The sequence below is a fragment of the Symphodus melops genome (genome assembly GCF_947650265.1).
Source record: "Symphodus melops genome assembly, chromosome: 7".
NCBI lineage: Eukaryota > Metazoa > Chordata > Actinopteri > Labriformes > Labridae > Symphodus > Symphodus melops.
In genome coordinates this window covers 18,900,707-18,918,036 of record NC_136697.1, presented here as the reverse complement: position 1 = coordinate 18,918,036, position 17,330 = coordinate 18,900,707, and the positions used below count along the sequence as shown (strand labels likewise).

Here is a 17,330-nt window from a genome sequence, read left to right as displayed (position 1 = left end):
AAAGATGAACACTTATATGTAACGGAGGTGAATGATTATTCCATTTGCCATCACTTGGCTTATTTTACTATATAATTTGTTTGCCTGGCATATCACACAAAACAAGAGAGTACACAACCACTACATATACTTGTCAACCCTTGAGGTGTGGAGGAGTACATAATGTAAAAGTAAAACACTAGAAGTTCCACAAACGTCCACTAGAGAGCACTACTGGAGAAAGTGCAGCAGGAGTTCAACTGGTCATTACATTACCTTCACATTAATCTCTTGCATATTACAAAAAGAATGAACCAAGTGAAATAACACTGAATACAGGGTACTTTATTTAAGTACTTGTCATTTTAGCCTTGTTTTTTTTCATACCAATGCACCAAGACAAATCCCTTGTATATGTAAATGTACTTGGCCATAAAACGGATTCTGATTCGGAAATTGAATTTTGCAGATGTCAGTTTTGTATCTTTAACGAAAACAGAATATTTGGGTTTTGGTTTTTTGCCCAGATACTTATGTGATTTTAATTTCCTGGTCTGCTTATAGGGAGCGTACTTAACATGTAGAAAACTTATTTTAGAGAACAATCTAATAAAATAACAAAAAAATTCAAATACCAACTACATGTGACTTGCTCAAGAACCACCAAAATCCAGCTCATATTACCGGTTATTACATTAATGGTTAAGTTCTTCAAATTTTAAGTCCATTCTATATACCATTGTGTGTGTGACATCACAACACCCCTGTGAACTTAAAATGTCATTTTTATTACAGCAAATCCATCCGAATCTCCACAACTTTCAAATAGCAGGTTAAACATACAAAAAGCTCACTTAACATACTTGTTTTTTTTTTATTAAATATGTAAAAAGCAGGTCAAGTTATTCACAAATAAAATGCATACATGCAACACGTTTTTTTGGGGAATGCATAATGAGTGGGACATGAAAAAAAAAACATTTACCATTCATTAATTATTGACAGAACATGTTTACATTCCTTTTCCTTTACACAATTATATATGACTAAAGCATTATGGTGCACTGCCCAGTTCAATATTAGTAAATGCAATATGAAGAAAGGGTATACAATGTACTTACTGGAATATAGCATGGCAAATGAATCAGTGAACCAACACCCAAAGACCGGGGGTTTAAAAAAGAAATACAGCTGAAATCTTAACAGACCACAAGTTCCAGCTGAGGAATATAAAATGCTGCACCATTATAAGACAAGTCCACAATAATGTTTCTTCCTGCCCTATGTTCATGACATAAAAAGTAAACTATCATCATACCACATTGTATGGTGTGAATAATACATTGCTAGACACACTGATTATCTGAAACCTTGACATTTGTGTGTGGATAGCTGTGGAACAGTCAGACATTGGCATTTTACTACATTTCATTCACAAGTCATTGACTGTATTGTCCTCCTTCACGAGGATTCAATGCAATGCAGAGGCTTGCACTATTTCTAAGGCTTAACAATAATAATAATAATAATAAATATGGTGAGTCTATGGACAGACTGTCCAGTACAGAGTCAAATGTCAGTGCAACTTGTGGAAGGACGTTAAATAAGAGCCACTACGAGCCCTTACAGGGCTTTTCTTATTGCATTCTTGTGATTAATATTTTTTTTGATATGCAAATTACAAAACAAAATAAAAAGGGGGAAAAAAGGACAGAGGCTGGGAAGTTAACACCTGCGCCGACAGACGACAGTTACCCGTCTAAACTTCGGCATTTAATCACATCTACTTTAGATTTTGAACAAACTGTCCACCCACACAATCCCTGGAAACTTCTGCGATGGTCTGAGATCGGAGGCCATCTCCACAAACCCACCACAGCAGTTCACCAATAGTCACACAAAAAAAAAAAACATCAACAGTGAGCAGTGGAGAGATACAAAAAATAAAAACTGTGATGGTGCTTGCATTCAGGAGGTTGCTTCATGTGCTCAGTCTCAGAGAGAACAAAAAAAAGAAACAATGAGGAAAAATTAAAATCCGTTGAACAGTTCTCACATATTAAAAAGAAGGTTGTAACTGTGTTGAGGGATGATGGTGGTGATGATGATGGCAGTCAGTATTCATCCTGCTCCTCCTGTTGATCATCTGGTGCCTCCTCGTGAGCTTGCTGGTCCACTTCTTGTCCGTCACCCTCACCCAGCTCTGCTCCCTCCTTAAACCAGAGCATAGACGGCTTAAAAGGGCGCTACTGAATTATTCTCCGAGGCAAACACACTTGATTACACACAAAGAATGACTCCTTATCTCTTTAAGCAGTTTCATTTCCACATGATTTAACCACAAAGGGAAATAGCCCACACACATTTTACTGTTGAACAAGCAGCTGGAAAAACACAACTGAGCCTGAAAAAAAAAAAAACAACCTCCAACTGAACATGAATCCTGTTGAGATCAGTCTAGAGGTCACAGACATACCTGTTCGTCTGAGGCGTAAAGGACCTCCATTAGCCGCTCCACAAACGGGCCGTTTTCTTCACCCTGTTCCTGGCACAGCAGCTCCACCTCTCGCAGCTTGCTGAAGTAGTAGTCCCTCTCCTTCTCCACGCCTTCCAGTGCCAATTTTAATGTGTTAACCTACAAAAATAAAATCCACAGAGATTCGTTTTTGAATTGATCAGCCATCGGAAGTTGTTTAGATTCTTATTACGTGAGGGCAAAGGACAAACAAGTATAAGTATACAGAGACCAGCACATATCAAACTTTAAACTCCACAAACATGACCCTGAACCTACAGTCAGGGTCATGTCCAGATGAGTAGTCAGGGGTAGCATGGGCCCCTCCTAGAAATCTGACTGGCCGACCCAGGTGCCACCCCAAAAATCCTAAAATGTGATTGGCTATCTGCACTGTCAGAAGCTGGACTTGTGTTAATACCAACTGTTGGGACTTTTTTATTTGGGCAAGCTGACTATCTTTCTTTACATATAAATGTATATTTCATAAGACAGGTGCATGGGAAAGTAATGCAGTCAATGTCTTAGGCCCAAAACCCTTTGCACGTTAGACAATGTAGGACTTGACATTCAAATGTTTTTTTTCTAAGTACAAAAAAAAAATACAAATTGACTTAACATGCAAGGCATTACGTTTCCATTACAAAGTGTCATAAAGTAGATATTATTGGGGGAGTTGGGTAAATCACTGGTATTTATTTGTGTGGCCTTATGCAGCACATCACATTTGTCACTTCACTGTGTCAAGAAAAGTCTGGACACGCCCCTATGTTTAAGTGGAAACACCTCCTTCCTAAACTGAGTTGGACTGGTACATTTTAGTAAGTAGATGGATCTTTTTTTTCTCTCTTTAAAATCATACTATATGATGAATTGACAGAAAGTCTAAGTGACAGATGGAGAGGATCTCATGTTTGCCAAAGCAGAAAGTTTCATATTCTTGATTTTATTTGAATTTTTGAGAGATGACACGACCCACGACCAATAAGTAAGTGCACACAGTCTGCTCTCCCACACACTGAGCTGCATGAATTAGAGATAAGTTGAGTGCTTTTCAGCAGTTTAGGAGGTAAAGCTGTTTGTATCGACGTCCTTCAGTCATGTTACCATGCTGGTTTGGATTGTTTTGATAAGAACAACGACACAAACTCTGCTTACGGCCTCACCTTGGCCTGGGGGAAGCCCGGAACTTGTGTTAAAAATCACAGTACTCAGCAACACAAGCCTCTCCGTTTGAGCACGGACAAGACCCCGTGTGCAAAGTAACACAACATGCCAGCTGAGCCAGCATACCAACATAAAACACGATAGAATTCCTCGAGAAACAAAACGTGTATTTGGGGACCCAATCAATTTCCCATGACCCCACTCACACCACCATGTAGGTCCAGGGAATCATCACATTGAAAACCTGTCAACTGAACATGAATCCTGACAGTTTCCTGAGTCTGTAGAAATACAGTATCCGATACTGTCGTTTATTAGACAATAATAACTGGAGTGAAGACCTCAAAAATATCACAGCCACCTTTGTCACAGAATATAAGAAGAAATTGTGGCCACTAAATCTGTGTCATTAGCTGTAGGTTAACCAACACTTGTTACTTTACTTTGGAGTACTTGGAAAATAAAGACACACGGCCAAGATGCTGTTGGGTTCAACACCAACTAACATCCTCATGGATAATTCAAGTCTTGGTCGACTGTTCGGAAATCAAATCACATCCCCGATTGATGTGACACAAACATAACAAAGTGGATTTTGGTTACAGACAAAAACAAGCCACAGACATAAAGTCACAAGATCAACGTTTACAACAACCCAAAGAGTCACGCATACACTGCTTCATATTAAAACAGATTTGAGCTTCATGATCAGAAACTGAGACTTCGATAACTCAATGTTTGCTGCATTAACCGGATGTTGTCTTCTCGATGCTGTCTGCAGAAACGAGTTGCTCACTTCTTTTGTTTGTTGTGTCTGTGTTCACCTCGAGAATGTAAGCCCAAGTAAGTTATTTACACTCTGCTTGTCATTTGTCCCTAATGTTTTATTTCCCCTCTTCTGCTCAGGTGTTTAGAACCTTGTCAATGAACAACAGGCACAATCCATAATTAATGGCCGAAGACAACACAAAAAAACCCGACTGAATTGATGTTGTACCTTCAGTGGAAAACACACTTTTTTCACAATACTGTTAGGCTTTTGGTGCTGTGCAAATATTGTAAAGGCTGGTAGGTTTTTTTGTTTTTTTTTGCTTTAAACGGCTGCCTGCCGTGTCTAAAACCCAACACTATGAGAACAACGAGAGTGGAACGAAACAGAGAGACTGAAGATGCTGCAGATTGGGCTGATCGTTTCTCTTCGGTCAACTCACAAAATGTGGAAACTTTCACATGTAATCTGCTACATCATTCACATAAAGTACAATATACAGCAACTTGAATACGAAACAAGTTGAATAAATTGCACCAATCACGTGTAAGTCGGGGTCCAGAGTAAATCGCTTTATTAAAATTGTCTATGGTTTGTAACTCAGTCGTTTCTTATGATTGTTTATATAATCTATTGCTCTATTAATCCTTTGTCCCGACAGCCAGTAACAGCCTCGCTCTCAAAAGGACTTCTCTCTCACGTGTTTAAAATTCTTTAAACACTGAAATTCTTCATTCAGTAGATTAAAGAGCCAGAATCATCGACGTTCTAATTTATATTCCCTTTATTGTTAAATTCCACATGTGGAAGAACAGCAGCCACAGAAAACACCAAACAGTTAAATAATTAGTAAATAAATGTAACTCATTGTCCGGCTTTGCACCAGCTGTGCTGCCGATTGTCGGCTGAATTGCTTTAAAGACAACTAACTGCAGCACCTACACAAAAATAACTCTAGAGCTTTTAATGTGGGTATAAAGGAGGATACCATATCAGCTGAAGACCAAAGTTAATATGACTGACCCCCTCAACAAAGCACATTTGTACTTGGACTTTGCTATGGTTACACATCTTTGGTATTATTTGAATGACAGATGTCAAAAACAATGCCCACAGAAAGGGAGTGTTTGAATCCGATCAATAGAAATAGTTACAGAGTTAGAAATATAGAAATAGAAATAGTTAGTTAAGACATTAGTAAACCATGTTGCAATTTGACGTACAACCAAAAGAGTTTAGCTGTTCCTGAACCCACCTCTTCTGTAAGATGTGTGACCTGTGCGTCCAGTTCTTTCTCTCCTTTGGCAGGAGTTGCTATTGCAGGGATCTTTTTGGCTGACGAGGGTCTGGATGTTGGTGTTGAGGACTTGGGAGTTGTTGAGCTCGACCTTGATGCTCCTACAGCAGACATGAATGTGTCGGGTGAATGACGGCATCATAATAACGGCTGCAAACATTTCTCAAATACTTGAATAGCAGAGTTGCTTCCTCTTTTTCGTCACGTTGCTAGGACGCGCACCTAGCAACATGATCGCTGCGGCAGAAGATTACCTGCGGTCGGGGAGCTTGCTGCATGCTGGGACTTCTTTGGCAGGTTGAAGATCTGCTCACCAGGGTCAGGTGGGGGGATGGCATCCTGACCCTGTCTGGCTGCAACTGGGTCATAATCTTTACCATCGTAATTAGCGTCAAAGAACTTCTTAAACCATTGGATGAAATCGAGATTGTCCTGAAATCTGCCTTTCACCAGTTTCTCGACAGGAATAATCTGAATAGAGGAGAAGAAAAGATAATGAAACATGAATATATGCAGTTCACGTGAAGCTTTATGTTGCTGGAAACAACATAAAAAAGGCTGATCAAGATTACCTTGTCCACGTTCATCCTTTTGAAGGATGCCTGCAACAGTTTGAAATTATGAATGTACTCGTGCTCCAGCTTAGCTTGAAATTTGACCTTCTTAAGACTGATGCAACCAGGGAAGAGCAGATCCATGAACTGGCAATATGCAGCTCCTAAAGATGTGGCAAAAAGGTTCATTTAGTACATAAGACTTTGCTCTGAAATTCATCAAAAATAAATAAATAAATACATAAATATGAAAGGCTTTGTCAAGATACAGGCTAGGATTAATCACCACAACACAAAATCAAAGAATACGAGAAACATGAGTGGGTTTTTTTGGTATATAAATCCAGGTTATTGACCTTGTTTCTTGAAGAAGGAAACTTTTAAACACATTCGTGGTAACATTACCAACGTTTACTGAAGCCTTGTTAGACCTTAATCCAATTGAAAAAGAGGACAGGACCTCAACTTGGGTTTATGCGACTTGTATCTGATAGCGGTCACCAACTGCCAAACAGAGGGCACATAAGAAGTAATCAAAGAAGTAGATTACACCTTAAGACAGGCAGGGGGGCTGTGTGTGTTTCTGTAGTGACTGAAATTGGATTACTTGGTCACACCAGAAGTACATGGCAGGCTACAAGTTTATTTATAGACAACTCTCTGCCACGGAGAGGTGAGCTTGTTGCTACAGGTTGTTATAACTGCCAGCTTACATTCAATTGTATTGGAAATCCTCAACTGGTGAAGATGTAATCTCTGACAGAAGCAATCTTTGCCCCATGAAGTGCGAAGCTAAGGGAAGAAGATGTGATAAAGAGGCCATTTTTATTTCACTCTGTTCTCACCTGAGGAGAGCTGCTCCACTTTCGTGTAGTTGAGGCAGAGAATATCGTTAACCCAGGCAGTGATGTCATGCCTGCTCATAGTCTCCTGGGTTATTGAGGTAGAATATACGTTGACCGCCATCCCCCAACTGCAACAGAAGAAAGACAGCACATCATACCAAATGCATTGCGATTGATGTGAAGTTGCCGAACCTTATCCTCAGGTTTGCTCCTCCTTATCAAAAGACCATTTTGGGCCTTTCAAGAAAAAATTATTTCTTATGGAAATTATGAAAAAAAAAAATATATATATGGCAAACATTTGCTGTGTATCTTCAATCTACGACATTAACCACAATAAAAGGCAGTAAGGAGTTTCTGTAACCACTAAGACAGCCCAGTCCAGGCAAACACAGTTCAACACAGCTGCACTATACTTCATATGTTCAAAACAAACAAATCGGCTCATACTACATTCAGTTATCATGTATCAGATTTCACTGAAAGCCCAACAGCAAAGCAGAATTAAGATTTACATCAAGATATGATCTTTAACATTTCCTCATGTGGTCAGACGGACCCAAATAGAGAATACAAGTCCCACCAAAGCAGGTTGCCAGTACGAGCATCTATAGACAGTTAATCCAAGGTGCCCACTGAGTACAATGCATACTGCTTCATAAAAGATTTAGTCGTGTCAGAAATATTTCAGAAGGTCAAAAATGTTCTTGTTTGTTTTGTTCAGTCTGAGATCCAAACTGCACAATTTTGCATCCAAAAAAAATCCCTTTGGGTTTAAAAATGTCATGACATGTAGGTCGGTTTTTCTCGCGGAGGTGTTGCTGGTAGGATCTGAGGCTTGACGAGTTCAAAGCCACTGCACTCGCCCAGTGGTTCCCAAAGTGAGGGTTGCAAGACACTGTTGGGGGGCGGGTCGTGAGATTCTTTCCAAAAACATTTTAAAATAAAAAAAATGGTTTAAAATTGCATATTTCACTCATTAACTTTAAAATAAATACAAACGTATGACGGTGTCTGGGCTGTTGTGTGGTGTTTGGAGAGGCCTAATAGTGTGCATGGCTGCGTGCAACTGGAGTCCCCAGTATCTGGCCCCATTAAATTGGGGGTCACAGACTGAAAAGTTTGGGAACCCATGCACTAGACAACTGTGATGTGCATGAAGGGAAAAAGACGTGTCAATAATCATGTTGAGTTTTTTTTAGCTTTTTGAACAAGCTGAAGCGGAGTCGCACATCCGACCAAAAATCTCCTTTGCTTTTTGAAAAACAGAACAATGGAGTAAAATGTTCATATTTTGGTTGTAGCCGAACATGCAGGCCTTCGCTCTTTGAATTTGTACCTTTGGTGCAATCAATAGATTTTACTTTTATGTCAAGTTGGATGGAGAAGGATGTTGTGATTTCACCTGCGTTACCCAGGGTTCCTTCCCCGATTGCTCTACGTATATTCAGGTGTGAAAACACCCCATTACTCAATCTTTGATTAAAGGGGACATATTATGAAACATGTTTAAACATGTGGGTAACCTGAGTGTCTATTGACCCACAAAATGTGAAGTAAATCCACCCAGTCCTTTGATTGTGGTCTGCTTAATTCTTACCACACAGGAAAAAAATGCTTTGTTTCAAATGTTCTTAGTTTGTGACATCACAAGTTGGATTCTGGTAAGAAAATCCCCTCCCCTGGTATCTCCACTCATGGACTCCACCTCCAGCCTAGAGTAAAACTTTTGTGCAGGTCCGCCATTTAGGAGTGATGTCTACCATGAAAACTCAGGAGGTCATTGTATTTAAAGAGACACACACACCAAACAGAGCGTTCTGAGAGAGCTGGTTTGCACAGGGTCACAAACATCCTCTGGTGCTTGATTCATGTTATATTTTGACCAAAGCTCAGCACAAATGTTTCATTTAGACCACAGGGGACTGTTTGAAAAGAAGAAAAAGATGGATAATATGTCTTCTTTAAGAAGTCAGCTTGGCCACAACTATACGAGTAAGAGAATTTCTCAACTCAATTCTCTTAACCTTATCATAAACAGAAAAGTGTCTCATCTGTAGTACCTACTCTAAACAAACACATAACATCAATGTCATTGATCATGCTAAGAAATGTGGAGCACAGCATTTAGTTGGTATTATTCTTGTCAACATGTTAAACTACAATGCAAGAAAAAAGCTTTGAAGCCTCACCAGTTACTGAATTAAAGTCATTAAGTTAAGAGCCTCTTAGCATAGTATTAAACTGTTATAACAAAATAAGCACTCCAAGCATCATTCTTTATTTCCTACAAGAAATAAAGGCTGCAGCATAACCTCGTCTGCTTCCTTCATTCATTGGCTCTAATAAAACACCCTTCTTTAGCCCACGACTGATACTGTATTAAACCATGCTATATCATCATGTCTAGCTAACACCAGTCTATGCAGGATTATAACCCTTCAGAAGTATATTTGGGCCATCACAGCACAGCCTCGGTTCACTGATTCTCCGGGATGGCAGGGAGGAAGAAAAAGTGGGGCCAGCCGATCCGATCATGTCAACAAAAGCGGATGTATGGGCTGCTGCTAGCATGCTTTGTTAGCCCGGCAGTGATAGCCAGGGCTGGGCTGATGCCTCCATTCAAAAGAAGAGGAGGAGGAGGGATCGGCTTTATGTATGCAACCCGTGAAGGTTCCCAACCTATCGTGCTGCAGTGTACATACACGTAAAGTTAGATTTTCGGCTATTCTTCCAGCGTTAAGTGGAAGGATGATGCGAGTCATTTAGCCTGTGTCGGTGTATTCCTGTCATTTGACAAAACCAGTCCTCCAAAAAAAAAAAAAAAAAAAAAATCTGCCTGTGCCACTGCGCAGAAACCATTTCACATTCAATGTATGCCTGCAAATATCTTTATTATAAACCACACCATGACCCATATTTAGAAGAAGGGTTTATGCTATAGCCATCCAGAGAGCTAAGATGACAGGAGAGACAACAAGGAGGGGGGGAGAAAAAAATAGCAGATGGGTGCAAAGCAAAACCAACACACGACGTGGAGGAGGACCAGGCCAGAATGCGGAGCTGTTTCTGCAGGAGTGTCTTGTCCTCTTTTTCGTCGACACAGACGTGAAATAGGACACTCATTTACCTGTAGGCGCGCTCTCCCCGCACTGTGTTTTTCCTGTAAGGAATGATGTTGGATCCGTTGTCCGGGACGATGTCGTTGTTATTCTCTCCATTTGGGGAAAGGGCTTGGGTGGGACCGGGCATTTGGGTCTCTAAAAATGCGGAACAGATACTCTGTTCTCTGTCTGGCCGGGGGAAAAAAACAGCAGAAAAAAAAACAGCAACAGGAACGATGCGAAGTGCGAAGAAAGTGGCGCACCTCCGGGGCTCTTCGCTTCTGTCTGCTTATTCTTCACAAATCTCTGCCCTAATGACGTATCTGCACCCTGTACCACGTGACTGATGGGACTGGCTGCCTGTTCCTTAAGGTGGGCTATTTTCAGTACAACAAAATACATTTGATCACTTGTTTGGTAAAAATGGAATCATCATTATGATCACCGGCCGGATCTATGAATACTCGCTGTTTTATTGTGAGATAAGTGAGATAATCTTTATGACAGCGAGGCCAATCATAAAATACTCAATGATAAAAATGCAAGTGTTTGAAGAGGGTTTGACATTTATTAAAATACAAAAGGAAAATGCAGCACCACCCAGTTTCACCTTCAGATGTTTTTTTTTTTTTTTTTTTTTTTTTTTTTAATGAGAGTAAAAACAGAAGAAGCAGGCAGATCTAAATGGATGGATGGGGTTGGGTAATATGTAGTAAATAGATTTTGATTACTAACCATGTAAGTTAATCAATTCAAATGCAACCAACAAAAACACCCCTCTTTGACTTTTCAGTCTCTATGTTCATTATGTTTCAGGGCTGCAGCACTTCAATTATTTGAGATATGTATTTAGTCATAGATAGTTTATGCATTAAATGAGTCTGATCATTTTTTTAAACACAAATTGTGGGGCAAAAAATAAAACTGTAAAAAGCTTCTATGGCCAATAACTCAATGTCTTTAAGTATAAAAGTGCATTAACTGGTCACAGGAATTTGTGATGGGCATTATTTCACTATTTGCTGAGAACCAACATTAATCTGCCAATTGAGAAGATAATAACATATATATGTATATAATAATAACAATAATAATGAACATTATTATCAACCAATCTTCTCACTACTGTTCTGGAATAATAAAAAACAGTAATAAAGAAGTGGAAATTGCCAGTGAGCATTTTCCAAAGCTCAGGGTAAAGTCTTCAAATGTTTTGTTTTGTCAGACCAGAAATAATAATAAAACTCAGATATATTCCAAGTTCTATGGCAAGATTACAATTATAACACACTTGTACTTGAGAATCTAGATCATGTAGGTTTTTTTAAATCGTTTAATAATGAACAAATTAGTCGCTGCTTTCTTTACTTGCATCAAGAAATCAAGTGATGAATCATTGTTTCCCTGGATTTAAAAACATTTTTTTACCATTATTTTACATACATTCTGTAGGAGTGTTGCCTGTACTTAATCTGCTCATTCAAAGACCTAATTTAATACACATGGTGTTTGAAATATGAACAATGCAGTCCTGTGGTTTCTTGGAATCTTCTGTGTGCATTTTCACATCTGATGTTTTTAGACTATAAACCACAGCTTTGCTTTGTGTTGTATTGGGCGTATTCTCAACAGCCCTAACTCAGTCCGAAATAAACTGGCTTGTTCAAATCTTGTTTCGACCAAAATTTATTTTAGTTCTACTTTAGTGGAAGGGATGCATCAATCTGACAGATACTGTTGGTCCAATACGTACTCATCGATGGACTGGGGGTCATCGACAATGGATCGGATCTACTGCAATTCTTAAATCCTCATGTGCAAAGGTCACCAGCGCCTTCAGTATCTAACCTTCATGAGGGAAGAAGGAGGAGGCTATTCTGCCAACATTTGGGGAGCTAAGGGGTTTTCACCATGCCTACAATACCAACAAGATGTAGAGCTGCTTGCAATAGCTATAAAGCTAGTGTTTCCAGGGGTAGCGCTGTGACAACACTGCCAATCAAAGACAACCTCCTGAAGCAAACACAGAACACGTTCTATCAACAATTCTAGTTGGCTCCGATGAAGTGAGATCAGTGCATCCCTCTTTAAAAATGGAAATGTGTGCAAATGCAATCACGTTAAATTGTGGAACGACCATGAATCTGAAAGTCACATGACTTATCACACCCCTCAAATCGAATCAATCCCTTAGTGACATGGTTAGTAATCAAGAAGAAGAAGAAGCTACTGTACAGTATCTAATAAATAATGGCACAGCTTTTAAAAAAGCACTGGATCACACCACAAGGTAATTACAGCTGTGATGTCTCATGCATGATTTTTATGTACAAATATGCACATGTCATGTAACGGGCCTTGCAGCAAAAGTCAAAGACCAATGATGCCAAATTCATCACAACACTGTATTGTGATTTTATTGCCTTGATTTACCCTCCACTGTTTCATGAATCATTTTGCTGCTTTATTTAAAAAATAAATATGTTTTTCTTTTTGGCAGTACCACGTAGATAAACCAAGGAGGAGTCCTATTGTTTTGTTGACAGTCAAACAATGGACAGATTTTTAAGTCATTATACAACAATGCATCCACCGCTTTCATTTAAAAGGTCTGATCACATGCAGCACGAGATGCTTTAGATTATTTGGTTTGAAAACATTCTGGCCACAATGACACTATAGTGCTGCAAGGATAAGCTGACAGACTGATCAGCTGTTAACTACTAAATCCATTTCAAACTTTTTTGATAACTCTTTATTACTCACAGTTATCTTGTTGGGGACAAGTACAAGACATACGAGTACAATTCCCATTTAATACACCAAACAACTAAGTCATTTACAGATGTCCAGGTCATTTCCAGTTGGTCTGGTCACTTTATAAATGTTTTGCAACAGAACTTTTTCCATTTCATTAAAGCCCTCCCATCTTGTAGAAGTCTTCACAGAGCCTCTTAATGTGACAGAAAAGTGGCTTTTCAGGGTCCACCTCCACTTCAAGCTGCATCGTTAGCAACTGTTGCTATCAAGAGGGCAAAAGACCATTAATGCTACAAAAGACATGTCACACAACTTCAAACTGTTCCTCTGGTGCCCCCATCAGGCCAACGCTTTTCATTGCAAACAACTTGTGGACTTCAGCACAGAGCACTAAGACACTAAGACAGACTGAAATCTGAAAGCCTAAATTGTACAAATGAAGGAAGAAAAATAATATTTCCTCCATTTTCATTCAATTCTTAATGACTTAATCCTCGACACCAGCATCATCAACACGACCTGGCACTCCATGAAAGAAATTAAGTTTTTTTTTTTAACTTCCTAATGCAGGATTTTCAGGAAAGCTTTTGCTTTGGAGAAACTTCCAAACACTCTGACAGGTTTTAACTTTAAAATGTTGGCAAAAATAATCTTAATCATTATCCTTAAACCAACCACACTGGAGCTTATCATAGTCACATGTCAGTAAAGCAGATGTATGTGCCACAGAAACTTGATTGAAATAATTCACAGACACACGAAAGTCATGCTAGTCAAGCTGACGTTTTAGGAGTTTTAATCTCAAACCAGAAATAAACCAAGGCCGTGGTATGAAATCGATCTTTTGTGTGCGTTTTTTTTTTTTTTCCTGGAGGGAAAATCAGGAATGCCATTTTAAATTGGGTCAAAAGTTCTCCTCAGCCTTTACACAAATCCTGCAGAGCCCAGCACAAAGCATAACCAAGCACTAATCTTATTAAGTAACTTAAGTGTGGACACATAGACACGTCTCTGAATAAAACACATGCAACACCACATTCCAGCAATACTAATGTTTCAGACTGCACTGAGGACAGTTTAGTATCTCCTGGCAAGCAGGTGAAGTATACTACAAACTTCAGAGGTGGGAGGAATTTGAGAAACCTTGTTGCTTGTTCACAATCTTGGAGGTTGGCTGAGTGAAGCTCAAAGTTAAAGCTAGAAACCGAAGATGTCAGATTCTCAAACTCAAAATGCGAGCTATAAATTCGATCGCAAAAACATTTTATGTTTAAAAAAAACGTGTCCTACATGAAGATGGATTTACTACAGAGGCTACGCAGAACAAAAAATCCTTCCTTTTTCACCCAGGTCAGTTTTTTTTAGTGCCTCTCTGTATCGTGAGCCGAAACCAGGAGTGAACTAAAGTGTGACAGAATCTTTCCATTCAAATATTTAAAGATTTGTGGTTTACGTGTGGTTGTGTCCAGACTACAAATAATGTTGAGAATCAAGGCTTTCTTTTTTTAACGTTAAAACAAGCAAACAGTTAAAGGAGGTATTATGGAGACTTTTAACACATTGTACAAACCCAGTCATATGGGCAGCAGCTGCATTCCTCATTGCTAGACTGGGTACCAAAGCCTTCGCCAGGCTGCCTGAGATGTCATTTTCCAGTCTGACAGGCTGCAAAGTGTCATCACTGAGGTGAAGCATGCATGTCCTGGCAAAATTAAAAAATGAGACTAAGAAGCCTAGGGATGAAATAGGTCCAAATGAGACAAAAACAAGAGAGACAAAGAAACCTGTAGAGGAGTGGTCCGTCTTTGCACTCTTAACGAAAAGACCCTGTCCTATGATAAAAAAACAAAAACAAAAACAGGCCTATATTTATTAAGTTATTTCAACGGCATGAGAGCTTTCAGAATCCCCTTAACAATTTTTTTGAACATATATTTGAGCTCATCTGAGCTCAGACTTGGTAACAGAAAAATGAACAAAACACATTTTTAAAATGATGCCGTTAGCTCGGTGTGCTTAGACATGTTAACATACAGCACACTGCAGGATAAAGTTGCCCTGAGGTTCAGCAATAATTTAAGTCGGGGAGTTTTGTTTAACTGGACCGTCTGGAATGATTTAAGGGCTGCCTGCCTGGACTGGCTGTGTGGAGATTTAAAAAAAATATCCAGGTGGACTTCAATCAGGGACAGATCCTTTGTTGTGTTTTTATTTGTAAATGGGGCAGTTTGCTTTATTCAAGTTGGTTCATTGTAATATGCTGTCTGCATCACTCTATCAAAGCATGCCAGCATGATTAGCTTTAACAGCTGCTTTGACTAGTCTGACTCTTAAGTGCTTTCAGCTATGTGAAAGTGTTGGCTGCCATGTTGGTAATGCACAGCTGGAGGATGATGATGGTTTAGTCTTTACATAATGCCTTTAGGCATAGGCTAAGTCCTGGGCTGCAGCACATGCACTTTCATTACAGGAATTGTAGCTTTCTTTTGCTCTGAGTCATTAAAAGGTTGGTTACTGGGTGGAGGGTTGGCTGTGTCAACTCAACCCAACAGATCCACCACAAAAAAAAAATACAAGGAGGACAGTCTTTACCCAGTTCCTGGTTGGACGGGTTAACATTTTTGCCAGTACTTGAAAAGACAACTGTCTTAAAGGAGTCAGAGTAATAAGAGGGAGTCTCAAATCTGAACCCATTTAAGGCAGGGAACACAGAGAGAACTAAAGAGGATATGTAACTTTAATAGCATCCTTCAGCCAGTTCCTTACAAGTAATATTAGTCGTAAATGAAAGGTCTGTCTTAAAAGAGTGTCATTATGCACCCACTACAGAGCTCCACTGCTCACAACCATCTAGTATAAGAGTCTCAGTTCATTTTCCGAGATGTATCTCACTAACGGAGCAGTGAGCGGCAGTAAATAAAGATCATTCTCGTCTCTGAGGATCGATAGTTTCAATGGAGAACAATAGTATGCGAGTGAGTGCAAGCTTAATACACAGTGAAACAGTCCCAGAGCAACATGAAAGATTGTTTCGCCTACACTGACGATACTTACAGTCTTATGGGTTGTACACGTTGTTCAGCTCATCGCCAAGTTTGCAGTAAGATCTTTTTTGCTGCCGCCCGACATTGTCAGAATAGTGACAGCCGACATATGCTCTGACCCTGGGTTACCATCACCACCAAAAACCTACGCTGATTACGCTCCCGTTTTCACAGCTACCTAACACATTCTGTACTTCAAATAAAATGACACACTGTTATTGTTCAGCAAAAAGAAAACGAGACTCACCAGTGAACTTCGATCCGCAGGTTACAAGGTGTTAAAATTTGCTGTTTTCCGGCTGAGTCACCCCACCCTCAAACGCCCATTCTCGCAAGACGATGAGACGATAACCGGCAGCTGATTGGACAATGCTTCATCGATATTGAAGCTGATTGGTCAATTCCAGACATCTGTCGTGATTTTGACCAATCGCGTGTTGATGCGTTGATCATTCAGAACATCTGACAGCGATCCCCTTTGTCGAGCTTTCAAACGTACTTTTTCTAAAAAAGAAAAAAGAAAAGAAAGAAAGGAAGAAAGAAATATATTTCAGCCAACTGAGAAAACAATCCTTCTGCCTACTGCCTTTTTTTTTTTTTTTTTTTTTTTTTAATCTACGAATGGATTTATGCTTATTAGAAAAAGAGGCATCTCAAAAAATGCACACAATTTTGCAACAAAAACAATCTGCATTGTAATTTTTAAATAGGGCCAGAACATGTCCACTTAATATTCATCTACAAGTTCCTATAATTTAATTTACAATTTTTCTTAAGGCTATCAATGATTTATTTTATCAGCGTGATTTATGTTATCAGCATAGACTTATTTTTGACATTACATATAGAGTAAATAGTTAATTAAGTATATAAATTGCTAGAAAACATACATTTCGGTGTAATTAAGATCAGATGAAATAGCCTAAACATACACGCCTCTAAGGATGATAATGGGTTTTGCCGAGACAGCAAGATTAATTTGATGAAATACTTTTCTAATTCACTAGATTTTAATTCTATACAAGCAAATCATTTCAGTACGAAGGGGGAAAACGTTTCAATCTTACGTTGAAAACATCCATATTCAGCAGCTGACAAAACTGCACCACTTATATTTCGACACCAGGGTGTAGTCAAGCTTTGTGAAAAAATCATCAGCATTAAAAACTGTTTTCACTGGTTTAGCGCAGACAAAATACAACAGATAAAAATAGATTGTGGAAATTATAACCTTTGAAGTATTGATGGATTCTGTAGGTCGAGTTTATGAAGGCTTATATCCTTTAAAAAGCACTA

At 39.1% G+C, this 17,330-nt stretch overlaps 1 protein-coding gene across 3 annotated transcripts; it reads right to left on the bottom strand.

Annotated features, from left to right (window-relative positions):
* Nucleotides 1–746: 746 nt before the first annotated feature.
* Nucleotides 747–16,518, bottom strand: mapre2 (microtubule-associated protein, RP/EB family, member 2). Of its 3 annotated transcripts, none has more exons than XM_079349399.1 (7): nucleotides 16,282–16,518; nucleotides 7,127–7,254; nucleotides 6,300–6,445; nucleotides 5,982–6,198; nucleotides 5,686–5,828; nucleotides 2,456–2,614; nucleotides 747–2,192 (listed from the first exon to the last, which is right to left on the bottom strand). In XM_079349399.1, exons 2-7 carry the CDS (start codon nucleotides 7,245–7,247, stop codon nucleotides 2,094–2,096), a joined length of 885 nt encoding a protein of 294 aa, XP_079205525.1. In that variant the 5' UTR covers nucleotides 7,248–7,254; nucleotides 16,282–16,518; the 3' UTR covers nucleotides 747–2,093. The 3 variants fall into 3 exon arrangements, with proteins under 3 accessions (XP_079205525.1, XP_079205526.1, XP_079205524.1); XM_079349400.1 differs by lacking the exon at nucleotides 16,282–16,518 and adding an exon at nucleotides 16,045–16,096; XM_079349398.1 differs by lacking the exon at nucleotides 16,282–16,518 and adding an exon at nucleotides 10,257–10,554.
* Nucleotides 16,519–17,330: the final 812 nt, after the last annotated feature.

Excerpts from the sequence above, each read along its gene's own strand:
- mapre2 (XM_079349398.1), bottom strand. The coding sequence starts at position 10,378 with ATGCCCGGTCCCACCCAAGCCCTTTCCCCAAATGGAGAGAATAACAAC. Across the intron at positions 7,255-10,256 it reads CGGGGAGAGCGCGCCTACAG|TTGGGGGATGGCGGTCAACG; the intron begins GTAAATGAGTGT and ends CTTCTGTTGCAG. Across the intron at positions 2,193-2,455 it reads TTTACGCCTCAGACGAACAG|GAGGGAGCAGAGCTGGGTGA; the intron begins GTATGTCTGTGA and ends CTCTGGTTTAAG.